The sequence below is a fragment of the Manis pentadactyla genome, chromosome 16 (genome assembly GCF_030020395.1).
Source record: "Manis pentadactyla isolate mManPen7 chromosome 16, mManPen7.hap1, whole genome shotgun sequence".
Taxonomy (NCBI): domain Eukaryota; kingdom Metazoa; phylum Chordata; class Mammalia; order Pholidota; family Manidae; genus Manis; species Manis pentadactyla.
Window position 1 is genome coordinate 68,363,921 of NC_080034.1, and position 20,898 is coordinate 68,384,818.

General features: G+C 39.1%; 1 protein-coding gene across 1 annotated transcript in view; it reads right to left on the reverse strand.

The window, feature by feature from the left end:
• Positions 1–20,898, reverse strand: part of GMDS (GDP-mannose 4,6-dehydratase) — a 775,818-nt gene that overhangs the window by 104,160 nt on the left and 650,760 nt on the right. Inside the window, exon 8 of the mRNA XM_036888688.2 lies at positions 18,042–18,160. Coding sequence (XP_036744583.1) covers positions 18,042–18,160 — 119 coding nt within the window. The remainder of the gene's footprint in view (positions 1–18,041; positions 18,161–20,898) is intronic.

The window sequence follows — 20,898 nt, forward strand, 5'->3', positions numbered from 1 at the left end:
CAGAGGGAAAAGGAAGGGTATCGAAGAAACAGAAACAAGATACTGTCCAACAAAGGAAAACTTCAAAAATAGATTTTAGAAATAGAAAAAATTTCAGAAATTGGAAATTCAAGAGAAGATTTTGAAGATAAAATTGAGGAACTCTCCCAGAAAGTAGAGCAAAACGATGTAGGTATGAAAAACCAGAAGAAAGAAGATAAGAAAATCAGAAGATGGCCTCAAGAGGTCAGTATAATAGGATTTCCAGAAAGAGAGTAGGAAAAACAGAGCAGAGCAAATACTTACCTTAAAACAAATTTAAAAAAGTGATTAGAGAACATGCATTTCCAGACTGAAAGGGCACAAAAGCATGCCCCCAACAATGGAGGGGACCACATGGAAATGTCAGAATGCTGGGCCAGGAGAAGATCCCGCAGCCTTGTAGGGAGGGCGCAGGGACCGCCGTCTGAGAGGCTCTCAGCTTCCCACAGGAAATGCTTAAACTGAAAGGCAGTGGAGCACAGCCTTAAAAATTCTGAAGGAAAATTATTTCCAACTTGGAGATGCGTCATTAGCTGTCTTACTAATTTTGAGGACAGAATAAAGACACCTTCAGATAAACTTGTTTGAAAAATATTTGCTTTCCATGCACCATTCTCACAAAACTTAAAAGATTTTGGTTCACCAAACCAAAAAGTTTTTTAAAAGATGACAGGAAATAGGGGATCTGACTCAGGAGAGTGGCTAAGAGAATCCTCCAGAAAAACACGAAGGCAGATCATGGAATGCCAACCCGCCATCAGTCCAGACGGGACCAGGTTGGAAGTTCCAGGGGGCCTGCTGCGGGAAGGCATGGCTGATTAGGACAACCCAGGGGCCTGAATGCGTTCAGGGGTGATTTAGACAGCTCCTGAGTCCGGGATCAAGTCGGTGATCAATATATAGAAAAGAAGCAAATGGAGAAAGATGACAATTATTGGCTCTATGGTAAACAAATGACAATTGTACAGAAAAGACAAAGTAATTGTAGTTTACTAGAATGAATACCATCGATCAGTCATGATCATCACTGAATATTAAGCTAACCAAAAGTAAAATATAGCAACAGAGGATTAAGAAGAGTGAAGGGATGGGGCAAGGGGGAGGAAAAGAGAACAAAACCCTTGTTTTGAATAACAGGGTTCCAATAGGTAACGCCCAAGAGGGAAAAAAATCAGTAGTAAGCAATACAAACATGTTATTTAGAACATGGAGGTAAGTGCCAAAATAATCCACCACGAAAGTATAATAGATACAATGGGATTCCCAGGAGCAGAGTGAATATGTATCTCGAGGTGAATCAAGACAATTCACCAGAGCAGAAGAGCACATGTGTCCAGCTGCAAGGGTAACAGCAGGCTGGAATGGCAGCTCACGCCAGCTTGCACTGGAGGGGCGCGTGGGGGTGGGCGTGGGGGAGAGAGAGCTGGGCTTTGTGACAGCTCCTGTGGAATGATTAGAGTTTGGATTATGTGCTGGAGCACTAGAAGAAAAACAGCAAACACTGAAGGAGAAACCCATTACAAACAGGAGCCTTCCGAACAGCGAACAGCGAGGCCCTTCCCAGTAGCTCCCTCCACACGACCCCACTGGCCAGGCCTCTGCCCTGGCTCCTGCACCCCCTCTCCCTTAACCCTCCGCTTCCCCAGGTCTCCCACTCTGCCTCTGGGAAGCTGGAGAAGCTGACGTTTTTGGAGCTGCAGCCCCTGTCTCTTCCACAGAGGGGGCCGCCCACGGGCGGGAAGACCAAGTCAGCAAAGGCTGAGGGGGTGCCCCTGGAAGAGGCAGGCAAGGCGTGGCGTGCTCACCTAGGAGCCTGCGGGAGAGGCATGTGTGCCAAGGGGGGAGGGGAGGGGCGTCCACAACGCCAGGCGCTGGGGGATGTTGGGGACTTGAGAACTGAAACAGGCCCGTCAGGTTAAACCGGGCAGGCCCCTGGGGACATCAGAAGGAGATGTTTGACGGGGGACGGGTGCAGGCAGACTGGTGGAGGTAGGAAAGGGGGGCAGGGAGAAAAGTGACTGGTACCTTGGGGCAGAGCAGGGAGAAGGGAGGGAGGCACTGTCGGCTGAGCGTACAGGGTGCATTTTCTAAAGATTGAGGAAGTGAGGACGCTGGATGAGGAGGAAGAGCGGAGAGGAGGGGAGAAGGCAGAAGGGAGAGACACCAGCAAGTGCTCGGGAAGGCAAGAGGGCCGAAACCAAGGCCAGAAGGAGGCGCTGCCCCCAGGCTGGAGATAGAAACAGGAGAGGAGTACAGGGCATACTTTCTATGTGCAGGGGGTCACTGTTTTCATCATAAAACCACTCTCATTTCTAAAAGACAGAGCCAGAGTAAGGCCGCGCAGTGGGCAGATGAGAACTCCAGTGCGCAGGCCCTTTGCATCACTACTGACATGGAGACTCCCTTGTCTCCATCCATGCTCAGTTTTCTTCCATTTGATTTATATTAATAATGATATTTGTTATTAAATAAGGGTGTTCCAGCTGTTCCATGGTAGTTAATAATCAACAGTAAAAAATGTGAACTTTAAATTCATTAGACAGCTGCTCATGTAGACGGCTGCTCACGTTGCTTGTTAGAGTAATGGCTACCTTTATTCTGTGCTGTCCAGTTTATACGTGGGGAGAAAGGAGTTCAGGGGGCTGAACAATTTAGGGGAGGCCGGTTGCAGAAGGGCTCAGACCCAGCCGCTACCTCACTCGGCTGGAATGAGCAGGATGGGTGTGGTGCTTTTTTAAAAGGACGCTGCCATTTTTATGGAGAGGCCCCTCCAACCATTATTGTAAGAGTTGTCCATTGGCCAATATTCCCTTGCTTTCTTCTTTTTATCAGTACCACCTAAAAACTATTAAATACAGAGGCTCCGCTTTCAAACTGTCTTTTCTTATGCTTTAATCAGGTTGGTATGATTAATTCAATGGCAAACATCTTCATCTTCTGTGGTTGTGTCTGAGACAGCTCAAGACCGCAAATTAAAAAAACAGAGCAGAGATGGCTCTCCTCAGCTGTAAAAATGGCAGGGAAAGAAAGTTCAAACATACAGTTGGCTTTTCAGAGGGCCTCAGTGTTTCTGTGCTATCTCTAAATGGGTTACTGAGTGTGCTCTGTCAACCTGCTTTAGATTTATTTAACTTGGCTGGGGTGTCCTATCTACCCCAAGAATGTAGGTGCAGTTTCTCCAGCTTTACAGGAGTAAGCAAAATGGATGGAGGCCTTACTTAGGGACAACAGTGGGAAGGTGGCAATTTAAAGTCTAGTGCTAAACTCTGCATGAGAGCCTCAGCCACAGCTCAGGGCCTTCTGCCATCTGTGTCTTCTCTATTTGCCCAGGCAAATCAATCCATCTCCCTCCCTCCTACCTCCCCCAAACCTTCACTGAGTCCTAGGCATTAAGCTTGGCCAGGTGCTAAGGATACAGAAGTAAGTCAGCTAGACATAGCCTTTGTTAAGGTTTTGGATGTCCAGTGGCCACCACAATGAAGAGTGAATGATAGTAGGAGGTAGACAGAGTGCTATTAGAAGGCCCAGGAGGGCACCTAGCAAGACGTGGTTGAGGGTAGGGTGTTGGCCACAGGGAGGAAGTCTAAGCTAAAACACAGAGAATGAGTGGGAGGGGGAGAGGGGCAGAGGGCACAGCAGGTGTGGGCATCTCTTGATATGCCCCAATGTGGTCAGGCTGGTCCAACCCAGTTTATCAGCTTGCCTGTTGCCCACATAAAATCTGCTAGCTCCTGCCTCTATGCCTTTGCTTATGCCATTCCACCCACTTAACAATGCTTTCCCTCTTCCTAACTACCATCCATATCTTCCATTTTGGCCAAGGGCCCATTTAAATCTATCTGCAGACATCAGTCCAATGGTGATCGTGGTTGCTATGACTTCACTACTGATACTACAAATTTGTACAATCCATCATCTATTTGTGTATATTTGTACATAATGTATTCTTATTGTCACTCATTAGAGCCTACACTTTTCAAGGTGAAGGAAATGTCTTTTGTTTTTCTTAGATGAGTTTGGCTTTGAGAGAAAAATCAAGTGGGTAGGGAGTACATGTACTGAGAGGTCTACTGTGTCTTAGGCACTATGCTGGCTGCTTGATTAGGTAACTGACAGAGGCAGCAGTTATTCTGAGGGTCTAATTAATTCCTAAAGAGTTTAGATTGACCTCCTACTCCAGTGAGTTGCATCAATTGTATATGAAATGGAATGAGGGTTGCCTCAGCCTCCAAGACAATGTGCTGTCAGGGCTCAGATTAGATCTATACATACCAGTAACTGAAAAACCTGATGCTTCAATAAAGGTTCACGTCACTTTAGGCTGTTGTATATTTTTTAATGGGTTAAAAACCCAACTAACTTGAAAGTTTATAAATATAAAATGATAGTAGTGCTTAGATTTCTAGAGAGAGTGGGGAGAGAAGAAAGACAAAGAAGAATGCAAGGAGGAAGCACAGGGGCTGGCCTCTCTGTCCAGCGTAAGCTGAAGCTTCTATGAACAGACCCAGTCTCTTTACTATGACTAAGTATTGTGTGGATACTTTTGAAGGCCTGGGTCTACTTAGAGCGTCTCCAGAAAGCCCTCAGAGCACCAACGTTCAGGAACAGACTTTCTAGGCAGGCTTTTTCATGGAGATAGATTTTTCTAGGTCTAATGACAGATTCTAAGTGATGTAACACCCAGTCTCACCGATTTAATTCAACTTGGCTGGACAGTATGACCAACAAACAAAGATGTAGCAAGCGGTTAAGCTGGGAGGTAGTGCTGTTATGGGGCTCAGAAGGTGCTGGTCTGAACACAGATGCGGCAGTGCTGCATCCCGGGAAGGGACACTTAGTGCGCGAATGCACATTTTAAGAGAGGAAATCTTCCCAGATGAAAGAACGCAAAGCCACAGTGATTTTTCTCCTGACTTTCCCTCCAAATTGAACCCTTAGAAGGATGTCATGGGAAAAATCTGTTCATCAAAAATGTCTGATTGGAAAAGTGCACAATCTAACACAGTCATAGGCTCAGCAAACTTTTGAGGAAAGCCTTACAGCAGATGCACCAGCTACAAGGCTTCTGGTCCACACCCAGAGCCGCCCTCTGCCGGCCTCCTCATGCTGGTCCTCAGCACCAGAGGCCAGCAATCCCGCTCCCAGGAAACAGCCCCATTTAAGGGAGAAGCAGGAGCGCTAAACAGTGTGTTTATCCCACCAGGTGGACTTCAGAAATGAGTTTCTTCATAAATGTATACTTGTTGTTGCCCTTGTTTTTACTTAAACTGTAGATACCGTACCACAAACTATGATAATTACTTCTATTGACTGAAACAGCTTTTTTTCCCCTCAGCAACAGATGGTAGTTCTCACATGGTTGCAGGCTATTCTTACAACTCTCTTCTCAAAATTTAACAAGATTCATGACAGAAAATTAGCAAAGACAAGTAATTTGCCTGTTTAGTTTATGCTACCATCACTCCAATTGTAAGAGAAAAGAGCTTTCTTTTCACATTACTTAGTAGTGGATGGGAAAGTGAAAAGCAAAACATAATGCGAAAAACAACCCCAACAATGCAACCTCTCCAAATAAACAAACACCCAGTGACCTTGGAAGAAAGCATTTGTTGCCATAAGGGTGCCTTCTCAATACAAATTACCAAATGGGAATTTAAATGCCAAACATTACCATGAATTTGCTCAGGATCACTCGTACTCATCTGCCCCCCAAGTATCTTCTATTGACCCAACCTCAAAGGAATATACTATTTTCTAATAAATTCAAAATAAAAATCACTCAAACATTGTCAAAGGCTTCAAAGCAAATATTTGTGCCAATTCTAAACATATAGATGGCAAGACACTTTTCAAGCCTTTTCACTGAATATTGCAACAGGTATTTTCAAAAACAGTAACAGAAATGTTGTCACAGATCTTAAAACAGCTAGTGAGAATGTTGCAGATATGACTGGTGTGTCTGATATGAAAGTCTTGTAATATGAGCTAAAGAGAAAGTCCAGAAGTTTAGAGAAATAACTACAACCTTCCTTGAAGCACACAGAGCACAACATGGAAAAATAATGAGAGGACAGAGTTTTCTATCCTCATTGATGATGCCACTAATCAAGCTCTTTTTCACCCAGTGTGCCCAGTTTTTCACCAGATCCTGTTGATTCTGTCTTTCTTGGGTCAATCCGTCCTCTCTATCTCCATGCCCTTAGTAGCTCTTAGTAGCTTCCTGGGGTAGGAGGCATGGTGGTTTCCCAGTAGCTGTTACCACCACTGGAGAATGACTTGTGCTGAAGGCATTCCTACTGACCTAACTTGGGGCAGTTAAGGTGACAATGGGCAACCTTGGAAAGACTTTCTGGACCCACTGCTTTTGGATATCCATTTGGGCTTGATTCAGTAGGTGTTCTGGAGCACCTGCCACGGGCCAGGTGTTGTGAGAACTGAGCACATGCTGGCAAGTGAGATGGAGGCCAGGTCCACCCCATTCTCTTCCAGCTGCAGACCCGAAGGACAGGAGGCTCAAGGAAATAGGAGTGACCACAGATTAAGAGGGAATTTGCTTCTCATGACCAAAATTGCATAGAGTAAAAATTATCCTTGAAGGATCCTTCAAATCTTGCTTTTTTCATCAGAACTTGGGCTCACGAACTCTCAAAAGTCAAGGTTTACTTCTTTTGCTCCTTCTGCATTCTGGCTGAGGCTTCGTATTCCCAGAGGCATGCAGGCTTAGGTCTGGTTTTGTAAGTTGTTTGCTTATGGTGTGACGCTGCTGTTCACATACAACCATCACATCACAAAGGTTTTTTTTAAAGGATATAAACAAGAAGCGCAATATAAAGGAGTCATAAAATACTCAGTTTAGAATATGGCTGTACCACGCATTTGCTGGGAGGCCTCGGGATTGTACCTTACCGTGCTTCAGTTTCCTTCTCAGTGAAACAGCACACCCAGCTCCGGGGTTAAAATGAACAGGTGTGCAGCTAATAGCACACTTCTGGACTCACATGAAATGATCATTGAATGCTACGAAGACCATGTTGTTTTTGTCTGCTTGGCACCACTTTTTGCCTTCTTTCTAGAAATGACATCATTCTCTTGGGGGAGGACCCTGATTCTCTCCCATTCAAGCCATGGACTTCTGTGGGACTGCTGAGCCCAGAATTCTCTCTTCCTGACAAATGGACAAGGCCTAGGAGGCTGCCCCCTACTCTGGTTTCAGTGAGTTGTCCAGAGATGATCACAGGACCCCAGGGGCCAGCCAGAGTCCTTCCTTAGGGTTTTTCTAAGTGGATAGCAATCAGAAGGTTCTATTCCTCTTGACTCTGCCAATCTGTTTCCCCAGAAGTGCTACCAGCAATGTCCTCTGCCACAGGGCCTGCTGAGGAATGAGGGTACTGTCCCGGGAGCAGTGGGGCCAAGCGCAGGGAGCACTCTGATGGAGCTCCAGGCCTGGACACCATGGCCCTGAGGCCACTCTGAGTTCCGACTGCTAAGAGTGCTCATTCATTTTTCTCTCCTTCCTAATATACTTTCATGGTGCTCAAGGATTTCTTGGATTATAGTGAATACTTCATAGACTAATAAAAACAAGAACTTATACCTTCAAAACTTTTAGAGCTTAACAAAACACTCCTAAAAATAAATCCAGTCATGCTGGATTCCTAAGAAATACAAACAAAAAGTGTAAGTTTTGGGGGAATAAGATGTTAAGTTGCTTCCATTGTACAGTGGAGAGTGTTAATTTCTTCAAAAGCACATTTTAATAAAAACTTTGGAGGGTTGTTCAACAGCAACATGAATTCTATATTAAAAGATGTTAAAAAAAAGCTCAATCCCAATACAACCAATCCATGATATATTTTTATGTCCACAAATGAATATGGACAATTCTCTTAAAACATGAAATATCTTCTGCAAAAAATTAAGCTGAAGGTATAAAGATAACCTAGATGGCTAAACTGAACTGTGAAGATTATTTTATATCCATCTGCTTTTTACTTTTACTCAAATTTTCAACTTGCAGTACTGTAGTTACAATAAAAAAGACCACATTTTTGCTTTCCTTCTCTTTATCTTCTCTAATTAATATAATTAGTTTCTGGCAAAACATTTTTATGGAAAGCAAACTTCTAAGTCAGCTAGCTAAGGAAGGAAGAAAATGTAGGTGAACAAAAAGTAATTTATATACATTAATTCTAATTTTAAAAATTTCTCTACATATTAAAATTCAGAAGCAAAATTACCTTAAGACTATTACAAAGACACTGGTCATGGGTTTATGGCCTTTCATTTATTCTTGGGATTTCAGCAATTTCAAATGTTTTAAAATGTAAACTGGTATAGGAAAGCATGTTACATTTCCAAAAAAATAAGCTGTTGCACCTTCTCCAATTTTCAAGGTTATTTTTTACAGATTACTATTGTAATTTTGAAGTAAACAACTACTTTATAAACTAACTTGTTAGTTCACTTGGAAGAACTTGCCTCATCAAGAAGTGATGGGCATGGGTATTTGATGATTACTGGGTAAAGCAGTGTCGCTAAGGTTCTAAGGCTGACTCGTATTCCCAAAGCACGGTACCGCATCTTGTATTAGACATTCACGTAGTCATGGTAGGACCAGAAGCACTTTCCAGAAACTATGGCTTTAGACTGTGGGGATCCCAGTCACCTTCTGGACTATCTCTTTGAAATCATATGGAAGGAGGAAGGTAGATATGACTTGCTGTTTAGATCTCTTCATTTCATCTTAGAACATTCTTGAATTTATTAATGGCAAAAATGGAAACTCCAGAGAACTCTTTTTTACTCAGTTTATTAAGTTCAAACCAGTTGCAGTTAAATTCAATTAGCATTTAAATTATCTTTCGAATACTGGAGATGTGAGGGATAGAAAGACAAAGGAAGACAAGGAACTATACCAGCAGCAGGTGCTCACTGACCTGTTCTCACCAGAAACCCTGGAATTGTTAGGTCTTTTCACTTTTAAGCAATTATGCCCCCTCCAAAAAACACTAAAATTAAATCCCCAATTTTCAAAAATTCTTTTTCCATTATTGATTCATTAAAGCATCAATATATTTACCAAATGTCAGACACTCCACTGTGTAGAATGAAAGGCATAGAAGGGAACCAGACTCTGCCCCTAAGGAGCCTAAGGTCTAGTTTTCCAGGGAAGGTGACTGAAAACAGGAGGGACAGTTACACAGGACTGGTCTTGGTGATTATCACGTTCATTTCAAACTGGAGGGTTTATCATTCTCTCAGGCTTTCCGATTCAAAGTGTGGCCCATGGACCAGCAGCACTGCTATTACTTGGTATCTTGTTAGAAATTCAGAATCTCAGCTCCTACTCAGACCTCCTGGTTTTAAATCTTCACTTTAACAAGATGCCCAGGTGATTCACAGATCATTAAAGTTTGAGAACCACTGCTATACAGGAAATAGATTGAGCAAAAGAAGGTTTCATTCTGATAAATGGCCAATTGCTTCTCAGAAGGGGCCAGGGTTGAAGACATGGTGCTGTCCGACCCCTACCTAACTAAATTTGAACAATCTTGTTCTCCTTCCCATGATTGCCTCTCTGCTAAGTGTCTTTGCTAAGGTCCTCCTGATCACACGAACATGAAACCTTAGTATGACTTTCTTTACTTTTTCTTGTCTCCAAATATAGAATCAGTTGCCCAATCTTACTGTTTCCATATTTTTTTGTCCCAAGTATTCATCATTGACAAATGTCATTTTCAATCAATTCCCATTTTATTAAAAGAAAACACTTGTATAGAGTTTAGGATTATCAGGCACTGTCTTCCGGGAACCACATATATTAGTCCATGTGATCTACCCCCCTCCCTGTGAAGTGGGTACTCCTCTTATCCCCATTTTACAGTTGAGAAAATGGAGAACAGTGAGGATAAATAACTCCCCCAGGAAGTTTGCAGAGTTGGGATTCAAACCCAGTGACTGTGACACTGGGACTGTACTTTTACGGCACACAGTATCATGCTATACCGTGCAGATAAGGTCCTAGCAATGTATCAATCAGGTCATGAGATAAATTTAAAAAGGCATCCTTGGAAGAAATAGGTGCACTCCTGAAGGTCTAGCAAAGCATGTTTCCCCAAAATGTAATAAAACTAGGAGTTACTGAGGTACAATACTATCCTTGGCCTTCTACACTTTGTTCAGATCTCAGTGTGTTTTCTTTGCTTGGTTCTGACTGCGCAGACACTGTTCCCGAGAAGGACTTGCTAGCCCCGCCAGAAGCTCCCAGCGGCCCCAGGACTCTGAAACCCAGGGAGCAGTCTTGGCCCTAAGCACGTGGAGTTGCCTGCGGTTTCCCTGCTCTTCACCCAGCTGAGATCGGTATGCAGATGCATGGGGCCCAGAGAAGATCCAGAGGAAGGAAATTGAAAAAACAAACAAACAATAGAACATAACTTGCAGACAGCATTCATTAAGCCATCATGATTTTATTATCTGGCCCTGAGAAGGAATTTTATATTTTCAGACAAACTATGAAGAATATGCACTGTAAACATTCTGTTCCCACAACTCAAAGATTCGACACGGAGAGCCCTGAGACAGGCCCTGGCACACAGGTGTAAGAGCTGCAGTGCTGTGATAGGCTGTCGCGGAGAAGACTTGTTAAAGGACAAAGCCAGGCCTTCAGGTCATCTAGACTAATCAGCATCTTACATCCATCTCTCTTTTCTGGGGGAATTTGGAAAAAGTTGTTGATGTCCCTAAAATTTCATATACCACTCTCAGGCAATTTTTAATATACCACTAAAAGCTTGATTTGTGGTTTAGTCTGTCATTTAAAACTGGGCCTCTACTGAGGGACAAACTATCAATAAGTACTCCCTTGGTTAGACAGGGAAGGAGTCAGACATGCCAGATATATTGCTCAGTTTTGAATGACAGGAGAACATTCCTCAGTGGGGATCTGCAGAACTCTGCTGTGTGTGGGGGGTATTTAATATAAATTTAAAAATTAAGCTTGGAAAGTGCTAGGTTAAATAAAGTTAAACAGTTTCTTTTCTGGTGATTCTCCAAGAAGGGTGATAATCAATATTTCTAAGTGAACTAGACATGGGCTGATTTTTTTGACATCTTCTGGAATAGCATCCTTGTTTGTGAAAGACTGTGCTAGGTCAAAAAACAGGGATTTACTTCATGGGACTGTAGGTCAGAGGGATGGCGTGGTGACTAAAAACAGAATATGTGGCCAAGATGGGAGAATGGTCAAGGTTCATACACTTTCCAACAGGGTTTTGGTTGGGGATTCATTTATAAGACTATCCCTAATTTTTAAAAAATTGTGTGAAAGCATATAAATTCATTATATAAAAGCATATACTACAAAAAGCATATACATTCATTATAGAAAATCTGGATATAGAGAAATGTACACAGAATACTAAAAGTCACCCATAATTCTACCGTGTGGAAACTGCCCTAATTTTTTGGTCTGTTTTCCTAATGCCAAATTTTGGTGTGTTTTCTTCTAATGTTTTGTAGGCATATTTTTAGGGAGTTTGGATCATACAAGAGATGAAAATGTGTATACTGCTTTTTTTCACTTAACACTGTCATAATCATATTTCACGTTATCCAAATTCCTCTTATGCACTATTTTTAAGTCATATAGATAATTAAATTCACTTGAACATTCCTTCGTGATAGCTACTTCAGTTCCTTGTTTTCTATTCCTTTTATTAAAAATCTATTATATTGAGGTATAATTTATAAATAAAATGTGTAACAAGTGTATAGTTTGATGAATTTTTAAAAAATGCATGCATTCAGTATCACCACCACAATCAAGATATAAAACATTTCTACCACCCAAAAAGATTTCCTGTCCTTTTCCCCAGTTACCACCACACCCTCAGCCTCGATCATGTCCAGGCAACCTCTGCTTGGCTTTCTATCAGTACAAATCACATTTCCTAGAATATCATATAAGTAGAATTATACAGTATGTATTTTTTTTTATGGTTGATTTCTTTCATTAAGGATAATGATTTTAAGATCCATTCACCTTGTTGGGTATATCAGTAGTTTATGCTTTTTCATGATTGAATAGTATTTCATTTATAGATATATCACATTTATTTATACACTCACTGGTTGATTGGACATTGGGGAGGTAATTCTTTATTAGGAATAAAGCTGTATGTACATTCATACATAAGTCTCCATATGGACATATGTTTTCATTCTTCTTTGGAAAGTGTCTAGCATAATTGCTCATCATATGGTAAATATCAATTTGATTTTATAAAAAGGCCAAAGTATTTTTCAAGGTGATTGTACCATTTATACTTTCACAGTAATATGTGAAAGTTCTACTTGTTGCAACATACTTGTTAATACTTGGCATCATCAATCTCTTTCATTTTGGCAATTCTAAGGGGAGTGTAGTGGTATTATATTGTTTTAATGTGTTTTTTCTAGATGACTTAAAATGTTGATTATCTTTTCATGTGCTAAGCAGTCATTTGTATATTTTCTTGTGTGTAGTATCTATTCAGATATTTGGTCCATTTTTTAATTCAGTTATTTGTCTTGTCTTTGAGTTATGGGAGATCTTTACATGTTCTAGATACAAGTCCTTTAGTATTACACTTATTTTCTATCAGACTATGGTTTGCCTTTTCATTTTCTTAGTGGTAAAAGAGCAGAGGTTTTTATTGTGATAATTATTTTGTCATTTTTTTCTTTTATGGTTCTTGTTTTGGTGTCCTAAGAAATCCTTGCCTTTACCCTAAATCGATATAAACACTGAATGCAAACACACATACAAAACAAAAAGCCATTAAGAATGATGAATCGAACTACATGAAAATGTAAAATTTTTGCTGTTTGAAAGGTATTGTTAAGAAACTGAAAAGGCAAGTCATGGACTGAAATAATATATTTGTAAAACATAAAAAAACCTTATATTATAATAACTCAACAATAGAAAAATAACCTAAGAAATCTTTGCCTACTCCAAGGTTGCAAAGTTTTTCTCCTATGTTTTCGTCTAACAGTTTTTAGTTTTGGCTCTTACATTTAGATCTATGATCTGTTTCAATAAATTTGTGTGTGTGGTGTGATTTGTAGATTGAGTTTTACTTTTTTTCCCCCAATATGGCTACTTATAATCCCAGCACCATTTGTTGACAGACTGTATTTTCCCAGTTAATTACCTTGACATCTTTATAGAAATTCAATAGGTCATACAAGTGTGAGTTTATTTCTCAGCTTTATATTCTGCCCCATTGATCTATAAGTCTATCCTTGTGACAATATCATGCAGATTAAGCGTTAAAAAAAGTCTTAAAATCAGGGAGTAAATGTTCTCCAGTTTATACCTTCTTTTTCAAAATGATTTTAGGTCCTTTGCATTTCCATATAAATTTTAGAATCAGCTTGTGAATTTCTACCAGAAAAGAGCCTGTGATTTTGACTGGGATTGAACTGAATCGATATATTAATTTGAAGAGAACCAGCATTTACAAACATTCAATCCTCTAATCCAACAACGTGGTTCATCTCTCCATTTACTTAGTGGTTTTCTTCCATCAATGGTTTTTAGATTATAATGCATAAATCTTTCACATATTTTATGAAATTCATCTATAGGTATTTCATGTTTTTCTGTTTCTAATATAAGCAGTATAATGCTTCTTAAAAAATTTAGATTTCCAATTGTTCCTTGGTAGTATATGGAAATAAAATTGATTTTTATGTATAGACTTTGTACCTTGTGACATTGTAAATATATTTGTTTAAGTAGCAATTTTGTTAGATTATTTAGGTAATTTATGTACTTCATCATGCTATCTGTGAATAAAGACAGATACACTTCTTCCTTACATTTCTTTTTCTTGTTTTACTTTTGCCTAGGATCTCTAAGACAATGCTGAAAAGGAATGCTCAAGGCATACATCCTTGCCTTGATCCTGATTTTTCGGAGAAATGCATTCAGTCTGTCAATGTTAAGTATACTGAATTGTGGGTTTTTCTCAGAGACCACTTATCAGCTTGAGGAAATTTCCTTCAATTGAGAGTTTTATTTATTTATTTTTAAATTAATAAATAGTTGTTGAATTTAGTGAAATGCTTTTCCGCATTTTTTTGAAAAAAATAATATGGTTTCTCTCTCTGTCCTCTTAATATGGTGAATTACACTGATTTTCAAATGTTAAACTAACTTTGCATTCCTAGGATAAATCCTACTTAGTTTGTCTGTTTTCCTCAGTTCTGTGAGTATTTGAAGTAACTGACTTGGAACATAAACATTTAAACTTGTTTTGTCTTCATGATGAATCAATCCCCTTAAAATTATGAAATGACTCTTTATACTTCTTAAATGAGTTCGTTTGTCTGACATACATACAGCCACTCCAGCTTCCTTATGATCACTGTTTGTATGTTTTTAAAAATCTTTTTGCTTTTATTTATGTGTTTATATTTAAGGTGTGTCTCTTGTAGATATCACACTGCTTCTTTATCAAGTTGAACAGTATTTCCCTTTTAGAGTATTTAGAGTATCTACAATGGGTATAATTATCAGTATAGTTAGTATTTGTTTTATATTTGTCTTATCTGTTATTTGTTCCCACTCTCTCTTTCCTGCTTTCTTTAAGATTACTTTTTAGGATTTCATTTTAACTGTACTATTAGCTTATTGTTATCTTTCAGTTTGTTTTGTTTCAGTAGTTTCTTTAGAGTTTACACTTTAAAGTACATACTTTAACTTATTGCAGTCTATCTTCAAGTAATTTTATACCAGTTCACATCTAATGTAAAAATCTTACAAAAAATAAAATGATGAAATGCTTCTATCCTACACCATCCTTCTAGTACTGTAGTCATACAACTGATTTATATATATATCAGAAACCTCACAATACATTGCCATTATTTTTACTTTCAACAGTCAATTACCTTTAAAAGAAATTTTAAAATGAGGGTAAAAACCTTTTGTATTTTCCCACATATTTACTATTTGTCTTGCTCTTGGTTCTTCCACACAGATCCAAGCTTCTAAGGAGTAACACTTTCCTCTGTCTAAATTTTTGCTGGCAATAAACCATCTGCCTTTGTCTGAAACAAGTCCTTATTCACCTTCATTTTTTCAATAGTTGTCCTGGGTATAGAATTCTAGGTTGCAGGTTTCTTTCAGCAGTTTAAAAATACTGCTCCATTGTCTTCTGCTTTGCACAGTTTCTGATAACAAAGCTTTCTTACATTTGTTTCTTTGTAAAAAATTCTCTATTTTCTTTGGCTGCTTTAAATTTTCTCTTAGCATTTATTTTCAGTAATTTGATTATGATATATCCTTGTGAGATTTTCTTTGGGTTTCTCCTACTTGGTATTTATTAAGCTTCTTGAGGATCTGTGATTCACTGTTTTCATCCAATTCGAGAAAATTTTGGCCACTATTTAATTATTTTGCTGGCCCCTTCCGCACTTTCCCTGGGACTCCAATTACAGATATATCTGATTGTTAGATTTTGTTCCACTAATCACTGAGAATCTCTTCTTTTATTTTTTCCTCCAGCAATTTTTTCTGTACTTCATCTTGGATCATTTCTGTTATTATGTCTTTAAGTTCACTAGTCGTTTCTTCTACAGTATCTACTCTGCTCTTAATGCCAACAGTGAATTTTTCATTTCAGATACTTAGTTTTTCATCTCTAGAAGTTCCATCTGGATTTTGAAAAAAATATATCTTTCCTCTCCTCACTATATTCATGTTTTTCTTAAAATACTTGAACATAATTATAATAGGTATTTTGACATCCTGGTATGCTCATGCCATCATCTTTACTACTCTTCAGTCTGTCTGTATTGATTGATTTGGTGTAGGTTACATTTTCCTGCTTCTTAACACTCCTACTAATTTTTGATTGAATGCTGAACACTAAGAATTTTATGTTGCTGCATCTAGATTTTACTGTTTTCTTTTGAGGAACATTGGACTCTATTATGGCAGAAGGTTTGTGTTCAGTTTGATCTCTCTGAAGTTTTTATTTAAACTTTGAGTCTACAGTAGCCATTACTTTAGGGACTAGGCCCATTACTGAGGCATAGACTTTTGCATTCTCTGAGTGATAAACAGTGTCCTCCATTATGGCTGGTTGAAACTGAAATGCCTCTCAGACTTGAGTAAGCTCTAACAAACATTCAATTTCTAGATAGTTCTTTGTCCATGTTCTTTGTCCAAGCTTATGGAACTTCTTCTTACGTACTTACAACTTATTATTCAGTACTGACTGGGATCTTTATGCAGATTTTTGGAACTTTTTCTTTGTGGATCCCAGCTTTCAAGAACTCTGTCCCACAACATCAAGTTGCCCCAGGCTCTCTGAATTCTGATCTCTACCTCCTTAACTCAGCAAAACAGCTCTTCTGTACTGGAGTTCCTCTTCTATGCACATGGTCAGGACTGTGCCTCCAGGAAGAAGGACAGGATAACTGCAGGGCTTACCTCATTTACATCTTTTCTTCCAGGGATCACAGTCCTGCACTGCCTGTTGTCTAATGTCTAAACAGTTGTTTTGTATATTTTTATTTATTTTCCTAGCTTTTTAAGATAGAAGGTTTAATCTGATTTCTGTTACTCCATCACAGCTAGAAGTAGAAATACTTTCTTATACATTAAAAATGAACCTCGAAAATAGTTTGATAGTTTCTCAAAAAGTTAAACATACAATTGCCATATGACCCAGGGATTCTACTCCTAAGTATATACCCCAAAGAACTGAAAGCAGGAACTGAAACAGATATTTGTATATGAATGTTCATGGCAGCATTATTCCCCAAAACCCAAAGTTGGAAGCAGCCCAAGAGTTCATTCACAGTAAACAGAGAAACAAATTGTGCTGTTTACATACAATGGAGTATTATTCAGCCTTAAAAAGGAAGGAAATTTTGACACATGCCAAAGCATGGATGAACCTTGAGGACATTATGCTCAGTGAAATAAGCCAGTCATAAAAGGACAAATATTGGATGATTCTACTTATACAGGTTACCTAGAGTAGTCAAATTCATAGAGATAGAAAGTAGAATGGGTGTTTCCAGGGCCTGGGGAAGGGGTATGGGGAGTTAATGTTTAATGGGGACAGAGCTTCACTTTGGGAAGATGTCTCCTGGAGATGGATGGTGGTGATGGTTGCATAACATTGTGAATGTATTTAATGCCACTGAAACTATATACTTAGAAATTATTAAAATGATCAGTTTTATGTTATATGTATTTTGCCACAATAAAAAAATATAGCCAAGAAAAGAAGACTCTTCAATCTATAATGATTTCTCACAAATCTTTCAGATACTGCAATAAAAATCTACTTCAAAATTCATGTAATGTATTAAGTAAATGATTCTGGCATAAAGTATAGCATTGGCCCAACTGAAAACTCAAATGAGATCTGAGGATTAGACAGTAGTAATTTATCAATGTGTATTTCCTGATTTTGATGGTTGTATTGCATTTATATTGGGGAGTATCACTGTTTGTAGGAGATATACACAAAAGTCCAGGGTGATGGAGCATCAGGTTGGCAACCTACTCTCAAAGGCTCAGAGAAGACTATACTATCTGAAACTCTTCTGTTTTTTATGGTTTCAAAATTTTAAAACATGAAGTGGAAGTATTGAAAAGATTGTATAATGTTATCACTTTTACCTGATAAAAGTAGAATTTGCTGCAGTAAAATCATACTGAATATGTATAAACCATGATTTAAAAAAATTAAAACTTAAACAATATATATATAAAATAAAAAAAATAGAAATTTTTAAAAGACTGAGTTTAGATGGTGACAAACCTTATACATAGGACATAACGGGGTGGAATTCTGTGAAGAACAAAGTCCCTATTCTGTACTGAAACTCTCTAGATTGCTTTACAAGAGAGTAAAAGGGAAAAAGACAAAACTGAGACAGAATAGCAAGCACATATGTACACTGCCAGCAAATATCTGATGAATGACCAGAAAACAACCCACAGTTATACTTACACAATGGTTTTTCCAATGTGCAAAAAGGACTTCTCTACAAATTCCCGAACACTATGGACCTCCCCAGTAGCGATGACAAAATCCTCTGGCTCATCATTCTGCAACATCAGCCACATGGCCTAGGAAGAGAGAGAGGCAATTCTAAGGTAAAGTCACAACCAGATGCCACTAGGGTAACACAATGTTATCAAATGCACGTAATTGGAATGGACATTGTTAAAAGGTAAACTGAGGCACATCAAATTTTTCAGGTTTCTTTGAGCACATACAGATTTGAACAGGGCAATGTTAAACCAAAGGTGGTTAGGAGGCTCTACCAACAGGAGCCAGGGGCAAGATTCTATGGAGTAGACACTAAAGCAAAGAAATTATTTGATTGGCTACAGCTTATGCAGTTGGATTATTTGGGAAGTCAGAATTAGCTGTGACTGGTTGTTTCTAAATTTCACTTTCTTGGACTCAAGCGCATTCACTGTGCCTTAGGTTTTGGTTCACTTATGCAGGCTACCAAGGCATTAATAGCCACCTCAGTCTTACAGCCTTCTTATTCAAATACTCTAACAAGAGTAGCTAGAAATGACCATAAATTTAATATGAAATTCTAACCACTACAGTAATGGCTCTCAATCTGGGGAACCTCTCAGTACAGGTGCCTGGGCCAGTCACAGACATTTGGACTTAGGAAACTGGAGAACATCTTTTAGGCATCTTGATCTTTAACACTCCAACTGACTCATGCAGCAGGTCCTTGGACTACAATTTAGAGGAACAAGATGTTGAAGAGTATCTGCAATGAATAACTTTTTAATAGTATATTTAAGAAAAGAAGAGTTTAAAAAGCATTGACTAATGTTCCTTCAGATCATGTATGGAAGGTAAGGAAAAATCATTGAAAGGTAGATGTTCATCCTCAAAAGTAGAACCAAATCTCTTAACAAAACATTTGAAAATTTATCAACATGACAACATCAAAAAGCAAAGTAATCAAGACTCATTCAGAGAAAAACAATCCTGTAATGAACAGTGCTTCCACTTTTAAGAAGTTGCTGAGTGGCAACGCAAGCATTTGCACCGCAGTGAAGGATCTCATCAGGCAGTAAGGCAAGGTGAGGCCGTCAATGGGTGGTCACACAGGTAAACGTTTTCAACAGGAATGCAAAGTTTAGTTGGGTAACAGTGCAGCTGCGTGTTGAAGACACAAAATGGTGGCAACTGTCACCGCCCGGATCCACTGACTTATAATAACTTTTATTAACCGTGTTTTATTAACAGTCCAATAGTTCCACAGCTTGGAACTGCACATTAACTTTAAAATTTTGTTTACATAGAAGACACAGATTTTTAAAAAATTAAGTGTAGCTGGTTTCTGACAACAACATGTCTAAGGAAAATATAAGCAAGAAAAAAAAGCTGATGCTTTTTTTCATCACTCCCAGTCACTTTTCAAAATAAAATAGGTAAAAATAATAGGGTCTTCGTTACAACACAGTCCCCAATGTCATATGCACTGAACCCTTGTTCTAATATTTAAAGAAAACTATTTTGGTTGATGTCTCCCCAGCTGCTACTGGCTAAGCTGAAAAACAGCTGGAATCAAGGGGGCAGCTTATTTTTTCTTAGAAAATGAAACCAAAAAAGTATAACTCCTTTTTATTCACTTAAATTTGTGGCAACCTTCTATAAAATACAAAGTAAATATTTATCTTTTACCTGAAGTTATTTCTTGGTATTTGGGGTTTACTAAAAGACTGTATTAAATCTTAGTTTTGTTCTGTGGGAGGTGAGACTTTGGGCAGTTTACAAGCCTTGCAAATGTGGCCACTGGATGGGACAATGCAATTGACTAAGGTCAGTGATGTACTAAAAAGTAACTGATGAAACTGTCTTAGCTTAGAGAGCTTTGTTCACATTAACGAGCAATCGGCAGTTACATTTTGCATGAAGAAGTCATAGTGATGAATTTAGTCATAACACTTAAAAAATTTATACTAATTACATTAATATTCATACTAAATTACTGTTTTATTGACCAGGGCCACTGCATGCTGTCAAAGGCACTAGGCTGAGAGGAGGAGAGGGGTCTGAAATGCAGCCCTGCTCAGGCCAAGCCCAGGGCTCAGCACCCTTTATTGTTCATCAGCTCAGAGAGATGCCTTTGGCCTTGGGCACTAGCAGCAGCCTGGCAGGGGGCCCCTCTTTATGTCTTTCACATGAACTTCCTGTAGCCTAGAATGCCCTCTTCCCTCCTGTCTGGGAACTCCGACCTCTCCAAGATCCCATGCAAGGGCCTCACGTCAAGTCCTTGGAATGAATTCCTTTATCTCACTGTGTTTCCGTGTCACCAATGGCACACGGTACGGTTGGCTTCCCGGGGCCTGCCCTTTGGCCACCCTTCCCCAACTAAGCTGACTTCCCACCTCCCCTGAGAACGGGCACACTTGCGTGAGCACGTGCACACACACACACATGCACGCATACACACGCACACACTTTGTGGTTTTCTTCACAATACTTTCAAGATTTTTAGGAAAAATTAAATTATGCTTCTGGCTAGAATTTCTATTGCAATGTTTTTCTGAGGGATTAGTATATATACTTAAATGTGTTTTACTCAAATTTCTATTCTAAAAACAACATTTAAAATAGGCCTTTCAGGACTGCTCAGCTTATTTTATTTCTTTTGAAGCACTATGTTGTGCTAGAATTGGTTTTGAAAAAAAAAATTGGAGTTATGTGAAAGAAAGCAAGGGCTTGCTATAAATAAAAGGAGAAAATATGATTACCAGTTAACGGTGGATCACTTTGAACACTGGGCGCAAGCTCCCTGGTGCCTGTTTGGTTCCCTGACAGGAATCTG